The 22,276-nt window shown below is 40.8% G+C and overlaps 1 protein-coding gene across 1 annotated transcript in view; it reads left to right on the top strand.

Annotated features, from left to right (window-relative positions):
- Nucleotides 1-22,276, top strand: part of ipo11 (importin 11) — a 471,218-nt gene that overhangs the window by 378,414 nt on the left and 70,528 nt on the right. Inside the window, exon 29 of the mRNA XM_043689427.2 lies at nucleotides 2,411-2,495. Coding sequence (XP_043545362.2) covers nucleotides 2,411-2,495 — 85 coding nt within the window. The remainder of the gene's footprint in view (nucleotides 1-2,410; nucleotides 2,496-22,276) is intronic.

The following is a 22,276-nucleotide window of genomic DNA, read 5'->3' as shown; positions in this document are numbered from 1 at the left end:
CCAACTCGCCCATGTCAACCTGTTTTCTTCAGCTGAACTTCTCTCATTTCCCTGCATTTTGTCCATATTCCCCTCAACGTTTCCTATCATGTACCTTCCAAACATCTTTTAAATGTTTTAAAAGCACTTTCTCTGCTAGTTTGTTCCATATACGCACTGCACTCTGTGTGGAAAAAGTTGCCCTTCAGGCTCCTTTATCTGTTTTCTCTAAGCTGGACATTGCAACAGTGCACAGTACTTCAAACATAGTCTCATCCAGTCAAAAAACCAATACTCATTTTAAATTTGGATGTTTCTGTCAATTAAAACCAACTGACTCTGAAATATACCTTTGTGCAATATAACTTGAATTTTTCTCATTGACTCTGGGATCCATGCTTCCACAGGAAAATCAAAAAACCAAGGCAAGTCAGTTCAAAGATAGTTTAAAAGATCTGTGCTGTAAGATTGTATGAAGTAGAAACAGAAAGTTGGGCATTTGCCACATCAAGACTTCTGTATTTTTCAGTAAGATTATAGCTGTTCTGATTGTGGCATTAATTCAATTTTCCTACCTAACCCCTTAACTGTTCACTGCATGTTGATCAAAAATCTGTCTGACTGAAATACCTCCTCATGTCCATCTTAAATGGGACACCCCTTAGTTTAAGCTTTGCACTTTAGTTCCAGATTCCTCCATGAAGGAAAGCCTTCTCTCTTTATTTATCCTTTATCCAGTGAAAGCCCTTTCAGGTTTGCGCATTGTACATTTTTCTTTGTCCACAGTCTTTGAGCCCTACATTTCCATGATCTTTAGAAGGAATACAGGGAGTCTTTGTTTAAAGTTTGCCACTTAACGCTATTTTGTTCAAAAGACATGTCTTCTTGGCAATCTTTTGTTTTGTGACACTGTTTATGTTTTAGCATCATTTGCATGTGTTGTCAACTTGTATCGTCATCATAATCATCATTACAAATCAACATCCAATACTGCATCCCAGGTACTCACTCCCTTTTGTTCTCTTTAAGGGTAAAGTGTCAAGCCTCTCTACTACCCTTGCTCCCTTCCTCATCTCTGCCGCACATTGTTCTCCCCTGGGTGGTGTTCTGCGTTAGTCTGCCCTATGCTTTTTCCTTGCCATCACACCCAGAGTTAATGCCTTACTGGGTTTCTTGCCCCAGCCCTGCATCTTGACCCTTGTTCATACCTTTAGGCTCTAGCTGCAGTCTTTCGTTCACTGCTGCCTCCAATCCTAGGCAACATTCCCGCTAAACTGTGCATAAGTCAAGGTTTTGAGCTTAATGTTGAAAGGTGGGACTAATGTAGATTTTCTGCAGTTTTGATAGTACAGACTTGTTAGGTCAAAGGCCTCTTTTCGATTGTTTGATTCTATGATGAGAAAGGATAACTAGAGGGAACGCTGCACTTGGGTCCTCACTTCCCTCTTGAATTGAACTGGGTCCTGGGCACTATCTCGTGGCAGCACCTTTGCTGTGCAGATAGTCCTGATGTGGAGGTGCGCGTTGGACTGAGGTGAGCAAAGTTAAAAATCACACAACACCAGGTTATAGTCCAAGAGGTTTATTTGGAAGTACAAGCTTTCGGAGCACTGCTCCTTTGTCAGGTAGCTAGTCCCGGGCATTGAGCTGTACCAATCCACTTCTGCCACTAGAGGGAATCAGGTCAGTTTAATAGTACTGTACATTAAAGGTAGCTAGCTTTTTTTAAAATTTTGTGCTGTACTTTATAGTCACTGACAATTTTTTTTTTGCAGATCTTTTCTGGTAAGGATGTCATATTACACATGTACAAACCAGTATTTCAAATTTTGCACTCTTGTTTTCTGGGTGAGAAATGGCTCAAGTAACTTAATTGTGGGTTTAATATCGATTCCTATGGGTATCCATGCTTCACTTGAAGTAATTTTGTTTAAAGTCACGATTTTCAGGTATGTGGCCACAACGTTTTGATTGTGAATCAATGCACTGCTTCAAAGGAGGTAAGATGCTTAATTGCTTTGCACAGAAATTGAGAATGCACAACAGTGATTCCCAATGTCATTTCATTTTTTAAGTTGGAACACAAAATCTGTGGAGAGAAAACAGAATTAATGTTTTGCATCTCTAGTGATCCTTCTTCAGAATTGAAGTTCATGATAGGTGTGTTTCTCAGTAATTGTTGGTTGCCTGGTGAATGTACATATATATATAGTTCAGTGTTGATAGGCATGCAACGATTTTGCCACTCACCAACGTTATCACTCCATTTCAATGGACCAGCATCATAATTATGGGAAGTGTTCAATGCAAATAGCTTTTCCTCCATTCTACCACTTGGCACTCATTCACGAGTACCGTCAGAAACTAACATAACTCAATCGAAAAATCTTATCTTGTGTTATATTAAATACTTACATTTGTTTAAATATAGCTGTATGGTGATGTCACATTTTGAAGAGCAAAAAGTAAGTGAAGATGAAGAACCCCCAACTGAACAAGACCGGAGGAAGAAATTGGTAAGTAGATATTTTGTAATCTGTTTTCAAGAGTTTGTGGTGTTGAAGGGTTTTAGGCAAAAAATGAAAGTTTAACAGAAATAAAATCTAAGCACTTCACCAAGATGCTGAAAATATTAAATATTTTTTAGGAATTTCTTTCTGACCAATTTAATTGCCCTTCATATACTTCACGTGAAGGGACAACTCATGTGACACCCCATGTGACCTCGTGTTATTGTCCGAGTATGATGGCCAATTGGCCTTTAGTCATATATAAGCTGAGACAGTGAGTATCCATGATGCGAGCAGGTACTTTACACGTGTGATATTTCTGCTTCTAGGATTCCACGTGTCCTAGCTCTGGTTAGTTGACTGAGCACAGAGTGTAGATTGGACCTTCATGGCCTTGCAGCTCATTGCCTAATTATATAACCGTACTGAGCCATCAATAGAGTTTTGATGGTGCAAAATTCTAAGAACAAGCCTTTAAATACCCGATTTAAATATTAGTAAATATACTATATATTTACTCATAGTTTCTGCGGTTGAGTATGAGAGTGCTGTTTTTTTATTTTCATTCCTCATATTTGCTCCATTTTCATCCCTGGCTTAATTGTATAGTGCTCCAACAAACCTGAATTTCCTCTCTAGGTATATTTACACATTCTATCAATTTGTGCTGTAATCTGAATCATTCAAAAGCACTGTAATTTAATAGTGTAGAAGTCCGTAATGCATAGTGATCAATATGATATATGTCTCTTACTAATTCTTAGAAACATTCTGATGGACTTCCAGGTGCTCAAATTAATATAAAGGAAAGAGGTTATTTGTTTTGGCATTCAGTCATAGATTGATGCACAGCATAAGCAATGTTAAGAATATACTAAATATGATCAGTGGGCCACACAGCCCTTCAAGCCTGCTCTGCTGTTTAAGCCGATACTGGTTGTTCATTGGCTTTAACTCCAATGTCTGTCTTCTCCTCATATCCCTTGATTCATTGAAGCTGAAAATCTGGTTCTCTCAGCTATAAATATATCCGCCAATAGGTCATCTTACATCCATTGAAGAAAGAATTCCAAATATTTCAAATTCAGCAAAATATATTTAATGCTATATAGCAGTAACGCTATGTTGCTGGCATAGTTTTGGATCTAAATTTCCAGAAGACAGGGAAGGGGAATTGAGAACACAACCAGATCAGTCTTACTCTGTTTGAATAGCCATAAATCTTCAAGAACCAAATGCTCAAGTCCTGCTAAATGTGATATTCCTATGCTGTGTGTTCCAACATAATGAACATTTCCCTCCATAGCACGAGACCAAATAAATCCTGTAGTTTCCTATACTTAGAGGATAGCAGCAGACTCCACCTCATGAACGGCAGCTCATAGTGTGTAGTGAGCTACATACAGCAAAAGGGAAGAAACAGGATTATGAGGAGCATTAGTTTGATCCTAGAAGCATTTATTTTTTTCACTCTTTACACTCTCTACACATTATTTGCACTCAGTTCAAAACAGCAATCTGAACATTTTTGACAAAATTGTATTGCTGGATATAATTAATGGAGGACTATGACAAAACACAGGAAGACTTAAGCAAGTTGTGCATAGTAAGGAAAGAGAGATCACATCCAGAAAATTGGATCCCATTGTGATTCAGAGTGACCACATCCACAGCACGTGTTGGTTGCTTGATGAATTCGGGATCAAAGTGGATGAGTTGGAATCTGAACTTCGAACACATCAAGGGGAAGAGTCACCTGGAATCTATGTTTCAGAAAGCAGTCTCACCCCTTAAATTAGCTCCATCAAATTCAGTGCTCAGGGACAGGAGGGTATGACTACAGGAGGCAGGTAGAGGGATCCAGGAGGTAATGTTGAAGGAACCTCGGCCCTTCAGTTTGTCTTACAGGTTTGAGATTCTTGCTCTCTGTGTGGATGAGATTGGGGACTATTGGGATGATGAACAAACTACCATAGCACTGTGGTACAGGAGGAGGAGATAAAAGAGAAATATAATTATCATCAAGGAACGGTATAGTTTGGGGAATAGACATTATTCTTTGTACCCTGGGTTAAGAGTCCTGAAGGTTGTGTTGCCTGCCTGGTGCTCGAGTTCAGGATATCTCATTTAGGCTGCAAAGGAACTTGGAGTAGGTGGAGAAAAATCCACCTATCATGGTGCATGTTGGTACCATTGATATAGGTAGAAAGAGGAAAAGGGCTGTGCTGAGGGAACATGAACTAATTGGAGCTAAATTACAAAGCAGAACCAGAAAGATAATCTCGGGATTGCTACCTGAGAAATGGCACAATGGTCAACAATATAAAACAGGTAAGCATGTGGCTCAAAGATTGCTGTAGGAGAAATGGATTTGAATTCATGGCATTTTGGCACCTGTGCTGGGGAAGGAGACTGCTGTTCTAATGGGACGTGCTCCACCTGAATCATGTTCGGACCAGACTCCTGATGAATTGCAGGATTAGGACTGTGTGGGGGTTTTAGTTGCATGGAAAGTTTTGGAAAAAGATAAAGTGGGGGCTTCGGGCTCAGCAGAGATTAATGTTTCCATAACAAGTAATCGAGAGTATGGAAAGGGTCAGAAATCTAATTTCAGGCACAGCAGATAACGGACCACCATGAAAAGATGGGTAGTCAACATAGGGCTGAGAGTGTTGTACTTAAATATGGAACAAGGTAAATGAACTTGTAGGGCAGATTCAAATTGGCAAGTATGATGTTGTGGGCATCACAGAGACATAACTGCAAGGGGGCCAGGGCTGGCAACTAAATATCCAAGGATACATTTCCGATCAATAGGACAGGCAGAAGGGCAGAGGGGGCAGGGTTGCCTTGTTTGTAAGAAATGATGTTAAATTGATAGCAAGAAGTGATATTGAAACTGAAGGCATAGAATCTATATGGGTAGAGTTGAGGGACCGCAAAGAGAAGGAAGGCCCTGATGGAGTTGTGTACAGGCCTCTTACAGTAGTCAGGATGTGAGGAAAATAAATCAAGAGATAGAAAAGGCCTATAGTAAGGACACTATTACAATATGGGAGATTGCAATATTCAGGTGACTTGAAAAAAGCAGGTTGGTAAGTGGATCTCAAAGAAAGGAATTTGTGGAATGTCTATGGGATGATTTTATGGAGCAGCTTGTGGTAGAGCCCACAGGGGAACAGGCACTTCTTGCTTTGGTGATGTGTAATGAGGCAGACTTGATTAGGAAACTGAAGGTGAAGGATCCCCTAGGGACCAGTGACCGTAATATGATAAAATTCACCTGGGAGAAACTTGAAGCAGATGTAACAGTATTACAATTGAGTAAAGACAGCTGCAAAAACATGAGGGAGGAGCTGGCCAGAGTTGATTTGGGTGTGTGTGGGGGTGGCATGGTTGCTCAGTGGTTAGCTCTGCTGCCTCTCAGGACCAGGGATCCGTGTTTCATTCCACCCACGAGCAACTGTCTGTGTGGAGTTTCCTCCGGGTGCTCCAGTTTCTTCTCTCAATCCAAAGAAGTACATTTTAGGTGGATTCGCCATGCTAAATTGTCCTTGTATTCAGGGATGTGCAGGCTAGATGGTTTAGCCATGGAAAATACAGGATTAGAGTGTTAAAGTCGGGGGTTCGATCTGGGTGGGATGCTCTTTAGAGGGTCAGTATGGATTTGATGGTCTGAATGGCCTGCTTCCACACTGTAGGGATTCTATATGAAGGGAACCCTAGCAGGGAAAACGGTGAAGCAGCAATGGCAAGAGTTTCTGGGAGTAATTTGGCAGGCACAGCAGAGATTCATCCCAAAGAAGAAGAAATATACTAAAGGGGAGCACAAGACAACAATGGCTGGCATTAAAGCAAAAGAAAACGCATAAACTGTGATGAAGATTAGTGGGAAGGCAGAGGATTGGGAAGCCTTTAAACAACCAGCAGAGAATAACTAAAAAATCAATAAGGGGAATGTGGATGAAATATGAGAGTAAGCGAGCTCGCAATATAAAAGAGGATTGCAAGAGTTATTTAGAGACATGAAAGGCAAGTGGGAGGCAAGAGTTGGCATTAGACTGCTAAAACATGAGGCTGGAGAGGTAGTAATGGGGTACAAAGAAATGACTGAGGAACACTGAATAAGTGATTTGTATCAGTCTTCTGATGATACCAATGGCAAACCAGAACTTCAAGAGAGTCAGGGAGGAGAAGGTGCTGAGGAGTCTGAAGGTGGATAAATCACCCAAACTAGATGGACTACACTCCAGAGTTCTGAAGGAGATTGTAGAAGTATTGGAATCACTGGAGTCAGGGACTGCCATCCAGGACTGGAAAATGTCTAATGTAACACTTGTTTAAGAAGAGAAGGAGGCAGAAGACAGGGAACTGTAGGCTCGTCAGCCTGACCTCAGTAAGATTTTAGAGTCCATTATTAAGGATGAGATTGAATTTGTTTATGTATCATGGCAGCTCATCTGCACTATTAGTTTCACAGTCAAATATTACATTTTAAATTGTTTTGGCACACCGTGTGCATCTTTAAGTGCACGCCAACCTCCAGTCTCTCTTAAAGGTACAGTATACTTCTACACCTTCATAACACTGACTCAGACCTATTTTACCATGCACTTCCAAATAGTGCAAGATAAAATAGGTCTGAGTCAGTGTTATGAAGGTGTAGAAGTGTGCTGTACCTTTAAGAGAGACTGGAGGTTGGCATGCACTTAAAGAGGCACACAGTGTGCTGAAAGAATTTAAAATTAACATTTGACTGTGAAAGTAATCGTGCAGATGAGTTGCCATGATACAAAAACAAATTCGAAATCAATCAATCAGTTTAAATTATACCCAAGATACCAAAATGCTATCAAATTTGAATTTACTATTTTGGTAATGTTAAAACCAATGAAACAATCTGAAATTTTGGGGTATAAAATCAGACATTATGAACAGTTGGGGGATAACTGCCAGCAGAACCACTCTCTGAAAGGTACCTGTCTATAAGAAGTTTGCACAGCAGCACATTGAAAAGATGACAAAGGAGAATCTGCAGAGGAAGATACAAAGAGAAGATTTGACAGCTGACTGGCTTTGAAAGTCGAGTTTTTTTTTTGTAAATTTTTATCAGGATTTTTATCAGGCTAGTATTGCAGAGTGGGAGGTAAAAGATAGGTTTAAGAGAAAGAAGTTGTAAACAGTTGTTGGTTTTAATATTCTCTGTTGGACGTAAAGAATATAGCTGTTAATTTGTGCTTTAAATAGTGACTCCTGGGATAGTTCTTTGCCCCTCGAATTTTAACAGATTACAGCGTGAGGTGAATCTTTTCTGTGTGGCTGGTATAAATTAGCAGAGGAGTTTACCCTGTGTTGTAACAGTCAGCATGGCTTCATCAAGAGGAGGTGATGCCTGACAAATCTGATAGAATTTTTTGAGGAGATAATGAGCAAGTTAGACAAAGGAGAGCCAGTAACTGTTATTTATTTAGATTTCCATAAGGCCTTTAGCAAGGTGCTACAAGGGAGAGGCTGCTTTATAAGATAAGAGCCAAGGGTGTTGGGGACATGGTACTGGCATGGATAGAGGATTCGCTGACTGGCAGAATTCATGCTGCTGAAGCTGTATAAGGCTCTATTCAGACCGCATTTTAGATTTGGATTTATTTGAAATATTGTGAGCAATTTTGGGCCTGTATCTAAGAAAGGATGTGCTGGTTTTGGAGGAGGTTCAGTGGAGGTTTACAAGAATGATCCTGGGGATGAAGAGCATTCAAATAAGGAGCAATTGAAGTTGTACTCTATAGAATTTAGAAAGACAAGGGTATCTAATTAAAACTTAGAATACTGAGAAATTCTGAATAGGCTGAACCTGGAGAAGATGTTTCCACTGGTAGGAGACTAGGACTTACGGGCACAGCCACAGAGTGAGCGATGACCCCTTAGAACTGAAATGAGGAGGAACTTCTTCAGCCAGAAGGTGGTTAATCTATGGAACACAGAGGGCTATGGAGGCCAAGTCATTGAGTGTATTTAAGAAGAGATAGCTAGGTTCTTGATAAGTAAGGGGATCAAGGGTTACAGGAAGAAGGCAGGAGAATAGCATTGAGAGACGTGTCACTTTTGATCGACTGATGGAGCACACTCGATGGGCCAAATGGTCTAATTCTGCTCCTTTATGTTATGTCCTTACAGACTTAATAGTCTTGCAAAATTAATGTATAACAGGAACAGAATGTCAACATAGTTAACTGTTTTTGGTAGCAAGAATCAGGAGACTACATGCCTCCTGGAAGATATGTCTAAATGAGAGAAAAGTAACAGGGATTTGAGAGTATATAATTCACAAAGTAACCATGCAGGTTACAGACCATGATAAAAGCAGTGAAAGCACTGAAGTCAATTTCTTTTGATTCAGAATGGAAAAGCAAATACAATTTGCTGAACTTGCACATTTTCGAGGCGATGTGATTGACCTGGTGCGGGTGCAAAGAAGACTTATGAGGTTGTTGTTTGGGCTGAAGGGTTTTAGTTAAGAAAAGTGATTGGACAGACTGGGGTTGATTCCCTTAAAGTAGAGGAGACTGAGGAGGAAATCATTAAGATATATAACATGAAAGGCATAGAAAGGAAGAAACTTCTCCTTTCAATGAAGGGATTAATGACGGGGACATAGTTTTAAGGGAAGAACAGGAGGTTTGGAAGGGAGTTGAGGGTGTTTTTGCACTCAGAGGATAGTGGGAATCTTGAACTCACTTCCTGTAAGGGTGGTAGTAGCAGGATACCTAATAGCATTTAAGAAGCATTTGGATGTGTACTTGTGCTGCCACAGCATACAAGGCTATGAGCCAAATACTGGAAATTGGGATCCAAATTGTTAGGTTCTTGTTTTTGACCAGCGTGGACTTTTCTGTGCTGTACGCCTCTGTGGCTCTATTGTACATTGGTTAGACCACACTTACTGCACTGTACAGACTTCTGGTCTGTACAAATATAAAAGGAGTCAATGAAGAAAGTGCAAAAGAGATAGTTGAGTTATCCCAGGCATATGTGGTTAAATCTGTCAGGAAACTCTTTTCTTTAGAAAAGATGAGGGTTTACCTGGTAAGAGACCTTCAGGATCATGAAGTATAAAATAAAACCAGGAACTGTGAATGCTGGTGATCTGAAACTAAAACAGAATAAGAGAGTGCTTAAATCAAGAAACTTGCTGCAGAATATGGTAGAGGGAAAGAAATAGAAGAATTTGTTACTGTCAAATGAAGATGGTTGTGAAGAAGCTTGTGGAGAATTTTAAGATCTATTGGACTGAATTATTCATGAAAAATAGAAAAATGTAAGAGTGGCCTTAAGATAAACTCACCATCGAAGGAGTAGAACAATTTGGGAAGCACTTCACAATGAGGTCGATAAAATATTGTGCTTCACTTCCAGGAATTATCACTTTTTTTCGAATTATTCAACCTCTGTATAGAAATCAAGATAACTATACCACTCCTAATTCCTAAGGCTATTTGGATCTTGGAGCCTGCACTTCAAATGAAACAGATGTGTTTTTACTATCAGCAATGGTCAGCATGAGCTTTAAAATTCCAGATTTTTGTTACCAATTTCAAATTTCAGCATCTGACATGGTGGGATTTGAACCCAGAATATTAGCACATTGCGCCACATCACTGTATTCTCCTGTGCTCTTAGGAGGTCCTCACAACAACCTTGAAGGATAGGGAAACGTCATATCTACATAATAAATGAAATCTCGAAAACAAACAGAAGTTATTTTTATGGATTTTGCAAGGTTAATTAGTGTTCTGCAGGATGCTTTGGTCCCTTTTCGGGTATATCTCTAATGTAGTATGCACATGCATTACTGTTCCTTACTGAAATTTCATTTGCAGTGTAATAGAGAGGCCTGTATCCCGCCATCAAGTCACCCTTTGTTTACATATGGAGAGTCCTTGACACTGATCCAGCTCCCTCAGAGCCAGCTGTCTGTGTCAGAATGTTTGACATTCCTGTTTTTATCTGTCAGCCAGGGCTCCCTAAATGGACCAGATTGATAGCCCCATTCAGGGAACTCATTCTGAGGTCCACCTTGCAGACCTTGTTGCAATCACTACAGGCAGCAGTAATTACAGTACTTTGGAAAGACAGGGCTTCGTAATGAGACACACATTAAATGTCTTAATGGCAGGATCTGGGGAAGGGCAGTGAAAGTAAGATGCCATTTCCTGGAATTGAATTGTGTCCAACCAGAGCCGACAATACTTTTTAAGACATCAAATTGCTCAAGACAGCTGTTAAAAATGACTGATAGTTTTTCAGAGGTGTGTAACAGACTGGAGATGGGACAGCTGAAAAAACCAAAAGTTTTTGGTGGCCTTTGTGCAGTGATAGTGTCCTTGTCTCCGGACCAGGAGTCCCCTGTTCAAGAAGTGTGTAGTAACATCACAGAACAGGTTGAGTAGAAAGTAACTCCGTGATATTTCTGCCACTTACTTAAAAATAACAAGGTTTCATATGTCAGAAATCTCCAAATCCTGTATTCCACTTTGATTTACTATAGATTGCACAATGATAAAACCAGTGTTCATTCAGTTCAGTTTTCACTATTCACGATATGTTGCCACAGTGTAATGGGAGCATTCTGTCATTTCTTTCATAGTCCATAGACCTTGGGTCACCATAAAGTCCCCATTAATCCTATTTATGGAACAAGCTTCAAGCTTTCAGGAAGGCATTTCAATGCTACCTCAATTTCCTTTTGCAATTATGCATATTGTGTGCTGCTCTTGTAGTGCAACAGGGATCAGTGTAGCTGTGATGTATGTGGCAAAACTATTGGTCTGGTGAAAGATAAGTTACTGTAATTACTGGAGGTGGTATTCATTGTCACTGATTCAGGGCTACATTGAAACATTACTTCAGTAATTGCTCTGAGCTTTTAAATGTGTCTGTATGCTGCTAACTGAATTTACAATTAAAAGAAGAATATCTGTGTTTCATGGTGAATTTTCATAGTTGAGCTTTCAGAAGAATATAGTTAACACAAAATGGTAGCTGATTGTTTTGTAACATTCATTATGAATGAGTAACTCAGAGTAGTCTGGTTGGCAATCCAGCCCAAAAACTCATGTTGTTAAAAGAATGTGTTAGCATGTGGCAGATGATATTTAAAACAATTTATAATTAAATATTGTTCTCTCAAGTAAACAATGGGTTCACCTTAAGAATTAGACACTTGAGCTATAGTTTGTACACCTCATCCATCTTTCCAAATGATTTTACCAAACTAATCAAATATTTCTAAAGATTAGTTGTGTGCTCGAGTTGTCTGTTCTCAATATACCACTTGGAAGGTCAGCCAGATTGCTCGGACAAGATCATCCTAACTCCCCACAGCAATGTGGAATGGCACATAGTGGGGAAGAAGCCAATGGGATTTGCAGGAGAAGAGCTGAGAATGGAACATTTGTAGCAGATTCTGTTCTATGGCTTATGCCATGGCATCATAAATTTAGAAGGTGTTATCGCAGCAATCAAGATATTGGAGCCAAAAAATCAACAGTCACTCCTTGGAGATATGAAGTGGTGGTGGTGTTTGCAAGAAGGACGGGACATATCTTTTCCTGTCCCAGTTTATATATGGGAGGAAGAGAAATGACATAAACTGGGATAATGATTTTGAGGAAATTATCACGATACCATGACACTTAGTGAAAATCTTGAACTGTCCCAGCAAAATCAGTATATCTGGTAGCTTTCATCCCAGGTTATTAAAAGGAAGTTGGAGTGGAGGTAATGGCACAGTCTTCTCATCTTTCCTTCATCCAGCAAAGTGCCAGTAGATTTGAGTGTGAAAAAAATGACTGCCTTTTCAAGAGGCATTTGACTAACATAAGTCACTTTTTTGGTGAAGTAACAAGAAGTTTTTATTTAGCAAATATCAACTATTTCTTTTAGGAAGTGATACATTTTTGTCAATGATAGAAATCTACGTGTGGATATTTGGAAATGCTTTGAACAATCTGACACATTATACCTGTCAATAATTCAACAGTGTGGAATTAAAGGCAGGATAACAAACTGAAATAAAAATTCGTTAACTGCAGAAAATAGATTAGGAGATAATTTGCTATTCAAAAATAATAATTGTGTTGCACAGATTTTGGTCCTAAAAGCCACTTCTGTTCACGATGTTTATCAATAATTCAGGTAGTGTTTGAGAGGGTTTTAAAATTTGCAAATTATGCCAAAATAGGAGGGGTAGTGAATTATACAGAAAATTGAAAAAAGCTGCAAAGGGATTTTGGTAAAATGGGGCAGATGGAGCAATGTGTGAGGTGATATATTTTGGTGGAATACAAAGCAGTAATTATACTGTGAATAGACTTTGGCTTTATGCTATAGAAGAACAGATGGATTGGGTGTGACAGGTTCACAGGACGTTAAAGACTACACTTCAGGTTGAAATGCTAAGAAAAAGAAAACTCACATTTTCTCAGCTTTACTACATTTCAAAGTCAAGAGTTGATGTCACATTTGTGAGGTTTTTTTTAAACTTCCATTAAGAATATTACATTTGGTACTGAGTTTTCATTATTCTATGTCGGAAGGATATTGCTTTAGATATATTATGATGCAGATTCACTGAATACCTCCTGTTATAAGAAAACATAATAACTTGGAAAAAATGTTTGATTAAAACAAGGCATATTATGTAGTGGTAAATTTTAAATTTTTGAATGATGACCAAGATTGATGGAAGCAGACCTTTTTCAATTCTTGATGGATAAGACCATAAGAAACAGAAATATAAATAGGTTGTTCAGCTCTTAGAGCTTGTAAACCATTGAAAAGGATCATGGCTGATCCGACAGTCCACATGTCCATTTTCCTGCTACTCCCCCATAGCCATTGATTCTCCTACTGATGACGAATCTGTGTATATCAGCCTTAAATATACACAAGGACTTTGCCACTACAGCTCTCCCTGCAAGGAGTTCCAAAGACATACAGCACTCTAAGACAATAAATTCCACCTCATCTTAGTCTTAAAGTGATGCCTATTTATTCTAAGGCGTTGCACTCTGGTCTTGGACTTTCACATGAGGGAAAACATCCTCCCAGCATTTATCCTATCAAGCCTGTTAAGAATCTGATATTTTTCATTGAGATCACCTCTTATTATTCTAAACTGCAGTGAATAGATCCCCAACCTTTTAGCCTTTGCTCATAAGACAATCCCTCCACACTGGAAATCATGCCAGTGAACCTTCAATCCAAAGAAGTTATATTTTTTTCTTTGTTAAAGGGACAAAAACTGCTCACATTTCACCCAGGTGTGGTCTCACCAGTATCTCTTTAAAGTTCCTTGTACAGACTTCCCTAATCTTTGCTCCAATCCCCTTGAAATAACAGCCATCATTCCATTAGCCTCCCTGATTACCTGCTGGCCCTATGTGCTAGCTTTTTGTGTTTCATGCACAAGTACCCATAAGTTCCTCTGCGATGCAGCTTTCTGCAATTTTTCTTCATTTAAATTATGTTCTGGTTTTTCTTCTTCCAAACAGAACAATTTCACATTTTCCTATGTTATACTTCATTTGCCAACTTTTTACTTGCTCACACCTCCCTGTAAACTGTTTGTCTCTCTCTTGCAACCTGCCTTTTCACCTATTTTATGTGTGTCCTGCAAATTTAGCTACAGTACATTCATGTCCTTCCTCCAAGTCAGAGCTGAAAATGTGTTGCTGGAAAAGCGCAGCAGGCCAGGCAGCATCCAAGGAGCAGGAGAATCGACGTTTCGGGCATGAGCCTGAAGAAGGAGGAAATTATCACGATACCATGACACTTAGTGAAAATCTTGAACTGTCCCAGCAAAATCAGTATATCTGGTAGCTTTCATCCCAGGTTATTAAAAGGAAGTTGGAGTGGAGGTAATGGCACAGTCTTCTCATCTTTCCTTCATTCAGCAAAGTGCCAGTGGATTTGAGTGTGAAAAAAATGACTGCCTTTGCAAGATAGTATGAAAACATTTATCAGTAACCATGCATTTGACTAACATGAGTCACTTTTTTGGTGAAGTAACAAGAAGTTTTTATTTAGCAAATCTCAACTATTTCTTTTAGGAAGTGATACATTTTGTCAATGATAGAAATCTACGTGTGGATATTTGGAAATGCTTTGAACAATCTGACACATTATACCTGTCAATAATTCAACAGTGTGGAATTAAAGGCAGGATAACAAACTGAAATAAAAATTCGTGAACTGCAGAAAATAGATTAGGAGTTAATTTGCTATTCAAAAATAATAATTGTGTTGCACAGATTTTGGTCCTAAAAGCCACTTCTGTTCACGATGTTTATCAATAATTCAGGTAGTGTTTGAGAGGGTTTTAAAATTTGCAAATTATGCCAAAATAGGAGGGGTAGTGAATTATCCAGAAAATTGAAAAAAGCTGCAAAGGGATTTTGGTAAAATGGGGCAGATGGAGCAATGTGTGATGTGATATATTTTGGTGGATTACAAAGCAGTAATTATACTGTGAATAGACTTTGGCTTTGGCTTCCTCCAAGTCAGAGCTGAAAATGTGTTGCTGGAAAAGCGCAGCAGGCCAGGCAGCATCCAAGGAGCAGGAGAATTGACGTTTCAGATATGAGCCCTTCTTCAGGCTCATGCCCGAAACGTCGATTCTCCTGCTCCTTAGATGCTGCATGACCTGCTGCGCTTTTCCAGCAACACATTTTCAGCTCTCTTCTCCAGCATCTGCAGTCCTCACTTTCCCCCCTTCCTCCAAGTCATACATATATTGTAAACATTTGTGGTCCCCAGCACTGATGTCTGTGTCACAGGTTGCCAACCACAAAAAGAACCCTTTATCCCTACTCACTGTTTCCTGTCTATTAACTAGTTCTCTAAACAAACCAATATACTACCTGCAACAGTGTGGGGCTTATCTTAAGAGTTAACCTTTTGCATAGTACCTTCAGGAAGTTCAAATACAACACATCTACTGGTTTCTCTTTAACCACTCTCGTTGCAATTTCCTCAAAAAAAAACTCTAATGTATTAGTCAGACATGATTTCCCATTTGTGTGGCCATGCTGACTCTCTTGATTAGATTATGGTCTTCCAAATGTTCTGCTATTCTTTAATAATTGATTTCAGTACTTTTCCAACGACAGATGTTAGGCTAACCTTCTATATTTGCCTGCTTTTTGCCTGCTCCCTTTTTGAATAGGGCTGTCACATTAGCAGTTTCCAATCCTCTGGTACTTCTCCAGAATCCAAAATTTTTTGGAAAATTTCAATCCAATCTAGATCTTAAAGGAGAGGCTGTAGATACAAAATTAAAGTTAACATGAAAGAACAGAAAATAGCAAAATAGTTTTTCATGCAGTGGGAGACAGTGGCAAACTGGTGATGTCACTGGGGCAAGTGATTCAAAACCTCAGGCTAATGTTCTGAGGACATGAAACATTCAAATCTCATGATTTGCCATGGTCTGATTTGAATCCCGTAAAACCTAGGATGAACAGCTTGTCTAGTGGCAAGATGAGAGCACTGTCAATTGTAGTTGATTCATTGATGTCCTTTAGAGATAGAAGTCTTGTGGCTTCAGATCTACCATTTGGTTGACTCTTAACTGCCTCTGGGCAATTAGGAATGGGCAATATATAATGGCTAGCCAGTGATGCCAGCATCCCACGAACAAGCTTAAAAGGTTAAGTATCAGTTTTGCATTATCACTGTTTTAGTATTCACTGTTTAATCATTATTATTGTTAGAATACTGCAACATGGGGTTGTGAAACCACTCCTTTCTCACATTGAAGCAAAAACATGAAATGGATTGCGTAGTTCAAACAGTCTGCTATCATTACTGAAACCTCTGTACCTCTATGTATTGCATATTTGCTATCCATAATTAACTTTGTAGTTAGGCACGCAAAAACATCAATGACTGATTAACAATATGCTATGAGATTCAATCAGTAATTAAAGAGAATATGCCGAGAGTTTTCATTCTGATATAGGCATAGGAATATTTTGGAGATTATTCATTGCTCAGAAAAATATTGCTAGAACAATACTCTGAAAAGTGATCTAGAATTTACCAGCTTAATTTAATTTGACATTAAGTCCTTCGAGTAAACAGAGATTTCAAAGGTGTGTGCAGTTATTTTTTCTCATGACATTCATTAATTAACAAAAATGTCTACTAACGAAAGCAGCTATCAATTACCCAGTAAATGAATATTAATTATCTAATGTTCATAGCTAATATTAATGAGGAATTCATTTAGAAAGGAATTTAGATTAGATTAGATTCCCTACAGTGTGGAAACAGGCCCTTCGGCCCAACAAGTCCACACCGACCCTCCGAAGAGTAACCCACCCAGATCCATTTCCCTCTGACTAATGCACCTAACCTATGGGCATTTTGGCATGGCCAATTCACCTAATCTGCACATCTTTGGACTGTGGGAGGACACCGGAGCACTGGAGGAAACCCACGCAGACACGAGGAGGAGAGGAACCCGAGGCACTACACGGGTAGTGCCTCCCACCCGCCCTCCTCCTCTAACCTAATAATAACATCTGTTGTGGCAAGCAGGTAAGTGCTGAATTTTGCTTGTATTATTTAGACAGTTTTTGTTTAAACAGTTAGCTTTAGAGGGATGGCAGTGAAGGCAGTGCAATGTTCCTCCTGCAACATGTATGAGGTGAGGGATGCCATCGACGTCCCTGCCGATTACACTTGCAGGAAGTGCACCCATCTCCAGCTCCTCCAAGACCGTGTTAGGGAACTGGAGCTGGAGTTGGATGAACTTCGGATCATTCGGGAGGCAGAGGGGGTCATAGATCAGAGTTATAGGGAAGTAGTAACTCCAAAGATGGCAGATAGATGGGTTACAGTGAGGGGGACTGGGAGGAAGCAGCCAGTGCAGGGACCTCCTGCGGCCATTCCCCTCAAGAACAAGTATACCGTTTTGGATACTTGTGGGGGGGATGACTTACCAGGGGTAAGTAACGGGGCTCAGGTCTCTGGCACGGAGCCTGTCCCCGTTACTCAGAAGGGAAGGGTGAAGAAGAGCAGAGCAGTAGTAATTGGGGACTCGATAGTTCGTGGCACAGATAGGCGGTTTTGTGGGAACGAGAGAGACTCACGTTTGGTATGTTGCCTCCCAGGTGCAAGGGTACGTGATGTCTCTGATCGTGTTTTCCGGGTCCTGGAGGGGGAGGGGGAGCAACCCGAAGTCGTGGTCCACATTGGCACCAACGACATAGGTAGGAGGAGTGCTGAGGATGTTAGACAGGCTTTCAGGGAGCTAGGTTGGAAGCTTGGAGTTAGAACAAACAGAGTTGTTGTCTCTGGTTTGTTACCCGTGCCACGTGATAGAGATTCGAGGAATAGGGAGAGAGAACAATTAAATGCGTGGCTTCAGGGATGGTGCAGGAGGGAGGGGTTCCAGTTTTTGGATAACTGGGGTTCTTTCTGGGGACGGTGGGACCTCTATAAACAGGATGGTCTACACCTGAACCTGAGGGGAACCAGTATCCTTGGGGGGAGGTTTGCTAGTGCTCTTGGGGGGGGTTTAAACTAACTCGGCAGGGGCATGGGAACCCAGATTGTAGCTTCAGGGTGCAGGGCCTGGAGTGTAGGGAGGTGAGGAACATGGCATCAATTTCCAAGGAGGGTGCCTGTAAACAGGGAAGTGGCTTGAAGTGTGTATACTTCAATGCAAGAAGTATACGAAATAAGGTAGGTGAACTTGCAGCGTTGGTTGGTACCTGGGACTTCGATGTTGTGGCTATTACGGAGACATGGCTAGAACAGGGACAGGATTGGCTGTTGCAGGTTCCGGGATTTAAATGTTTTAGTAGGGTCAGAGGTGGGGGTAAAAGAGGGGGAGGTGTGGCATTGCTTGTCAAAGATAGTATTACAGCGGTGGAAAGGACGATGGATGAGGACTTGCCATCTGAGGTAGTTTGGGCTGAGGTTAGGAATAGGAAAGGTGAGGTCACCCTGTTAGGAGTCTTTTACAGGCCTCCTAATAGTCCTAGAATCATTGAAGAAAGGATTGGGAAGGTGATTCAGGAGATGAGTGACAGTAATAGGGTGGTTGTTATGGGGGACTTTAACTTTCCTGATATTGATTGGGAAAGCTATAGCTCAAGTTCGTTAGATGGGTCAGTGTTTGTTCAATGTGTGCAGGAGAGTTTCCTGACACAATATGTAGACAGGCCAACAAGAGGTGAGGCCATACTGGATTTGGTTCTGGGTAACGAACCAGGCCAGGTGTTAGAATTAGAGGTAGGTGAGCACTTTGGGGATAGTGACCATAATTCGGTGATTTTTACACTCGTGATGGAGAGGGATAAGTGTGTACTACAGGGCAAGAATTATAGCTGGGGTAAGGGAAATTATGATGCGGTGAGGCATGACTTAGGATGTGTGGCTTGGAAAAGTAGACTCCAAGGCAAGAGTGTAAATGATATGTGGAACTTGTTCAAGGGGCAACTATTGAGTGTCCTTGATAATTATGTACCTGTCAGGCAGGAAGGAAAGGGTCGTGCGAGGGAGCCGTGGTTTAATAAGGAATTGGAATCCCTTGTTAAATGGAAGAGGGCGGCCTATCTCAAGATGAGACGTGAAGGTTCAATTGGGGCGATTGAGAGTTATAGGGTAGCCAGGAAGGACCTGAAGAGAGAGCTAAAAGCAGCAAGGAGGGGACATGAAAGGTCCTTAGTAGATAGGATTAGGGAAAACCCTAAGGCTTTCTATAGGTATGTTAGGAATAAAAGAATGACTAGGGTAGGAATAGGTCCAGTCAAGGATAGTAGTGGGAAGTTGCGTGTGGAGGCGGAAGAGATTGGGGAGACACTGAATGAATACTTTTCTTCAGTATTCACTCAGGAACAGGGCATTGTTGTCGATGAGAATACTGAGGCACAAATAAGTAGAATGGATGGCTTTGAGGTATGTAGAGAAGAGGTGTTGGAAATCCTGGAAAAGGTGAAAATAGATAAGTCCCCTGGGCCTGATGGCATTTATCCTAGGATTCTCTGGGAAGCAAGGGAGGAGATTGCAGAGCCATTGGCCTTGATTTTTATGTCCTCTTTGTCTACAGGAGTAGTCCCAGAAGACTGGAGGATAGCAAATGTGGTTCCCTTGTTCAAAAAGGGGAGTAGGGATAGCCCTAGTAACTATAGGCCGGTGAGTCTCACTTCTGTTGTGGGCAAAGTCTTAGAGAGAATTGTAAGGGATAGGATTTATGCACATCTGGATAGGAATAATGTGATCAAGGATAGTCAGCATGGTTTTGTGAAGGGCAAGTCGTGCCTCACAAACCTTATTGAATTCTTTGAAAAGGTGACGAAGGAGGTTGATGAGGGGAAAGCGGTAGATGTGGTATATATGGATTTTAGTAAGGCGTTTGATAAGGTTCCCCATGGTAGGCTACTGCAGAAAATACGGAGATATGGCATTGAGGGTGAGTTGGAGGTTTGGATTAGGAATTGGCTGGATGGAAGAAGACAGAGGGTAGTAGTTGATGGCAAAGTTTCTTCATGGAGTGCCGTCACTAGCGGTGTTCCGCAAGGATCTGTTTTGGGACCATTGTTGTTTGTCATTTTTATAAATGACCTGGAAGAGGGGTTAGAAGGTTGGGTGAGCAAGTTTGCGGATGATACGAAAGTCGGAGGAGTTGTTGACAGTGAGGAAGCATGTAGCAGGTTACAGCAGGATATAGAGAAGCTGCAGAGCTGGGCAGAAAGGTGGCAGATGGAATTCAATGTAGCTAAGTGCGAGGTGATTCACTTTGGGAAGAATAACAAAAAGATGGGGTACTGGGCTAATGGTCGGATACTTGGTAGTGTGGATGAGCAGAGGGATCTTGGTGTCCATGTACACAGATCTCTGAAAGTTGCCACCCAGGTAAATAGTGCGGTGAGGAAGGCATATGGCGTACTGGCTTTTATTGGTAGAGGAATTGAGTTCCGGAGTCCTGAGGTCATGATGCAGTTGTATAAGACTCTGGTACGGCCGCATCTGGAATATTGTGTGCAGTTTTGGTCGCCATACTATAGGAAGGATGTGGAGGCATTGGAACGGGTGCAGAGGAGGTTTACCAGGATGTTGCCTGGTATGGAAGGAAAATCGTATGAGGAAAGACTGAGGCACTTGGGGCTGTTTTCACTAGAGAAAAGAAGGTTTAGGGGTGACTTGATTGAGGTGTACAAGATGATTAGGGGGTTAGATAGGGTCGACAGTATGAACCTTTTCCCGCGTATTGAGTCGGGTATTACAAGGGGGCATAGCTTTAAATTAAGGGGGGGTAGATATAGGACTGATGTTAGGGGTAGGTTCTTCACTCAGCGAGTCGTTAGTTCATGGAATGCCCTGCCAGTAACAGTGGTGGACTCTCCCTCTTTATGGGCATTTAAGAGGGCATTGGATAGGTATATGGAGGATAGTGGGTTAGTGTAGTTTAGGTGGGCTTGGATCGGCGCAACATCGAGGGCCCAAGGGCCTGTACTGCGCTGTATTCTTCTATGTTCTATGTTCTATGAGGAGAATGTGCAAACTCCACACAGACAGTCGCCCAAGACTGGAATTGAACCTGGGACAGTGGTGCTGTGAGGCAGCAGTGCTAACCACTAAGCCACCATGTTTGTTAACCTGCTCTTAATTAGTCAACTGCAGCAGTATAGTACAGTTTTTAGCATATAAAATTAAAGCACGTGGGATTGCAGATAGTATACTAATATAGGTAGAGAACTGAGGATTGGCAGACAGGCCTAAACAGGTCTTCATCTGAGTAGCAAGCAGTGAATAGTGGGATACTACGTCGAATCAATGCTTGGACCCCAGGACTTGCAATATATATTCATGATTTGATTAAGGAAATGAAATGCCATATCTGCAAGTTTTCAGAGGACACAAAGCTGGTGGAAGGAGAATGCGGAGATGCTTCAGTGTAATTTGGCTGTGGAGAAGGGTGTGCAATGAATGCTTACTAGACTGATTACTTGGATGGCAGGACTGACATATGAAGAGAGATTGGATTGCTTAGGGCTATATTCACGGTAATTAAGAAGAATGAGGGTGTGACCTTATAGAAATGTACAAAATTCTAATATGATTAAATGGTGTAAAACAGGAAGAAAGTTCCAAATTATCAGGGAGTGCACAACCAGTGGTGCTAAGGATATGGGATTGGCCATTTAGGACTGAGATCAGGAGAACTTACTTCACTCAGAGAATGGTGAGCATGTGGAATTCTCTGCCAGAACAATTAATATTTACAAGAAGGAGTTAGACATGGTTCTTGGGGCTAAAGGGATCAAAGGGAATGGGGCAAAAGTGGGAACAGTGGGTGTTGAGTTGGATAATCAACCTCGAGCATATGAATGGCACAGTGATATTGAAGGGCTGAATAGCCTACTCCAATTGTCATTGATCTTCTGTGTTTTAAGATTGTGCTCATCTTTAGTTAAAAATTAAAGTATAAATCATTGCACATGTATAATGTGATATTCCCTGGTTAAATTTATGTCATCAGTAAATTTGGAAATATTATGTTTGTTCTCCACATTCAAAAAAGTTATGTAAATTGAGAACAGCTGGCATCTAAACTCATTATATTGAGGAAATTAGGAGAACTGAAAATGACATCCCACACCTGTTTGTTTTAACCAGAGGGTGTTAAAGGAATTAGGGGAGTACATTGTAGTCGCCCTAACAATATTCTTTCAGAGATGCAGGAGTTGTATCTCTTGATTGGAAAATTGCATATC

Source organism: Chiloscyllium plagiosum, unplaced genomic scaffold, assembly GCF_037043375.1.
Source record: "Chiloscyllium plagiosum isolate Xiang-an unplaced genomic scaffold, Cpla_swu_hap1 HiC_scaffold_1, whole genome shotgun sequence".
NCBI classification, from domain to species: Eukaryota; Metazoa; Chordata; class Chondrichthyes; order Orectolobiformes; family Hemiscylliidae; genus Chiloscyllium; species Chiloscyllium plagiosum.
This window is presented reverse-complemented; position numbering and strand designations above follow the sequence as displayed.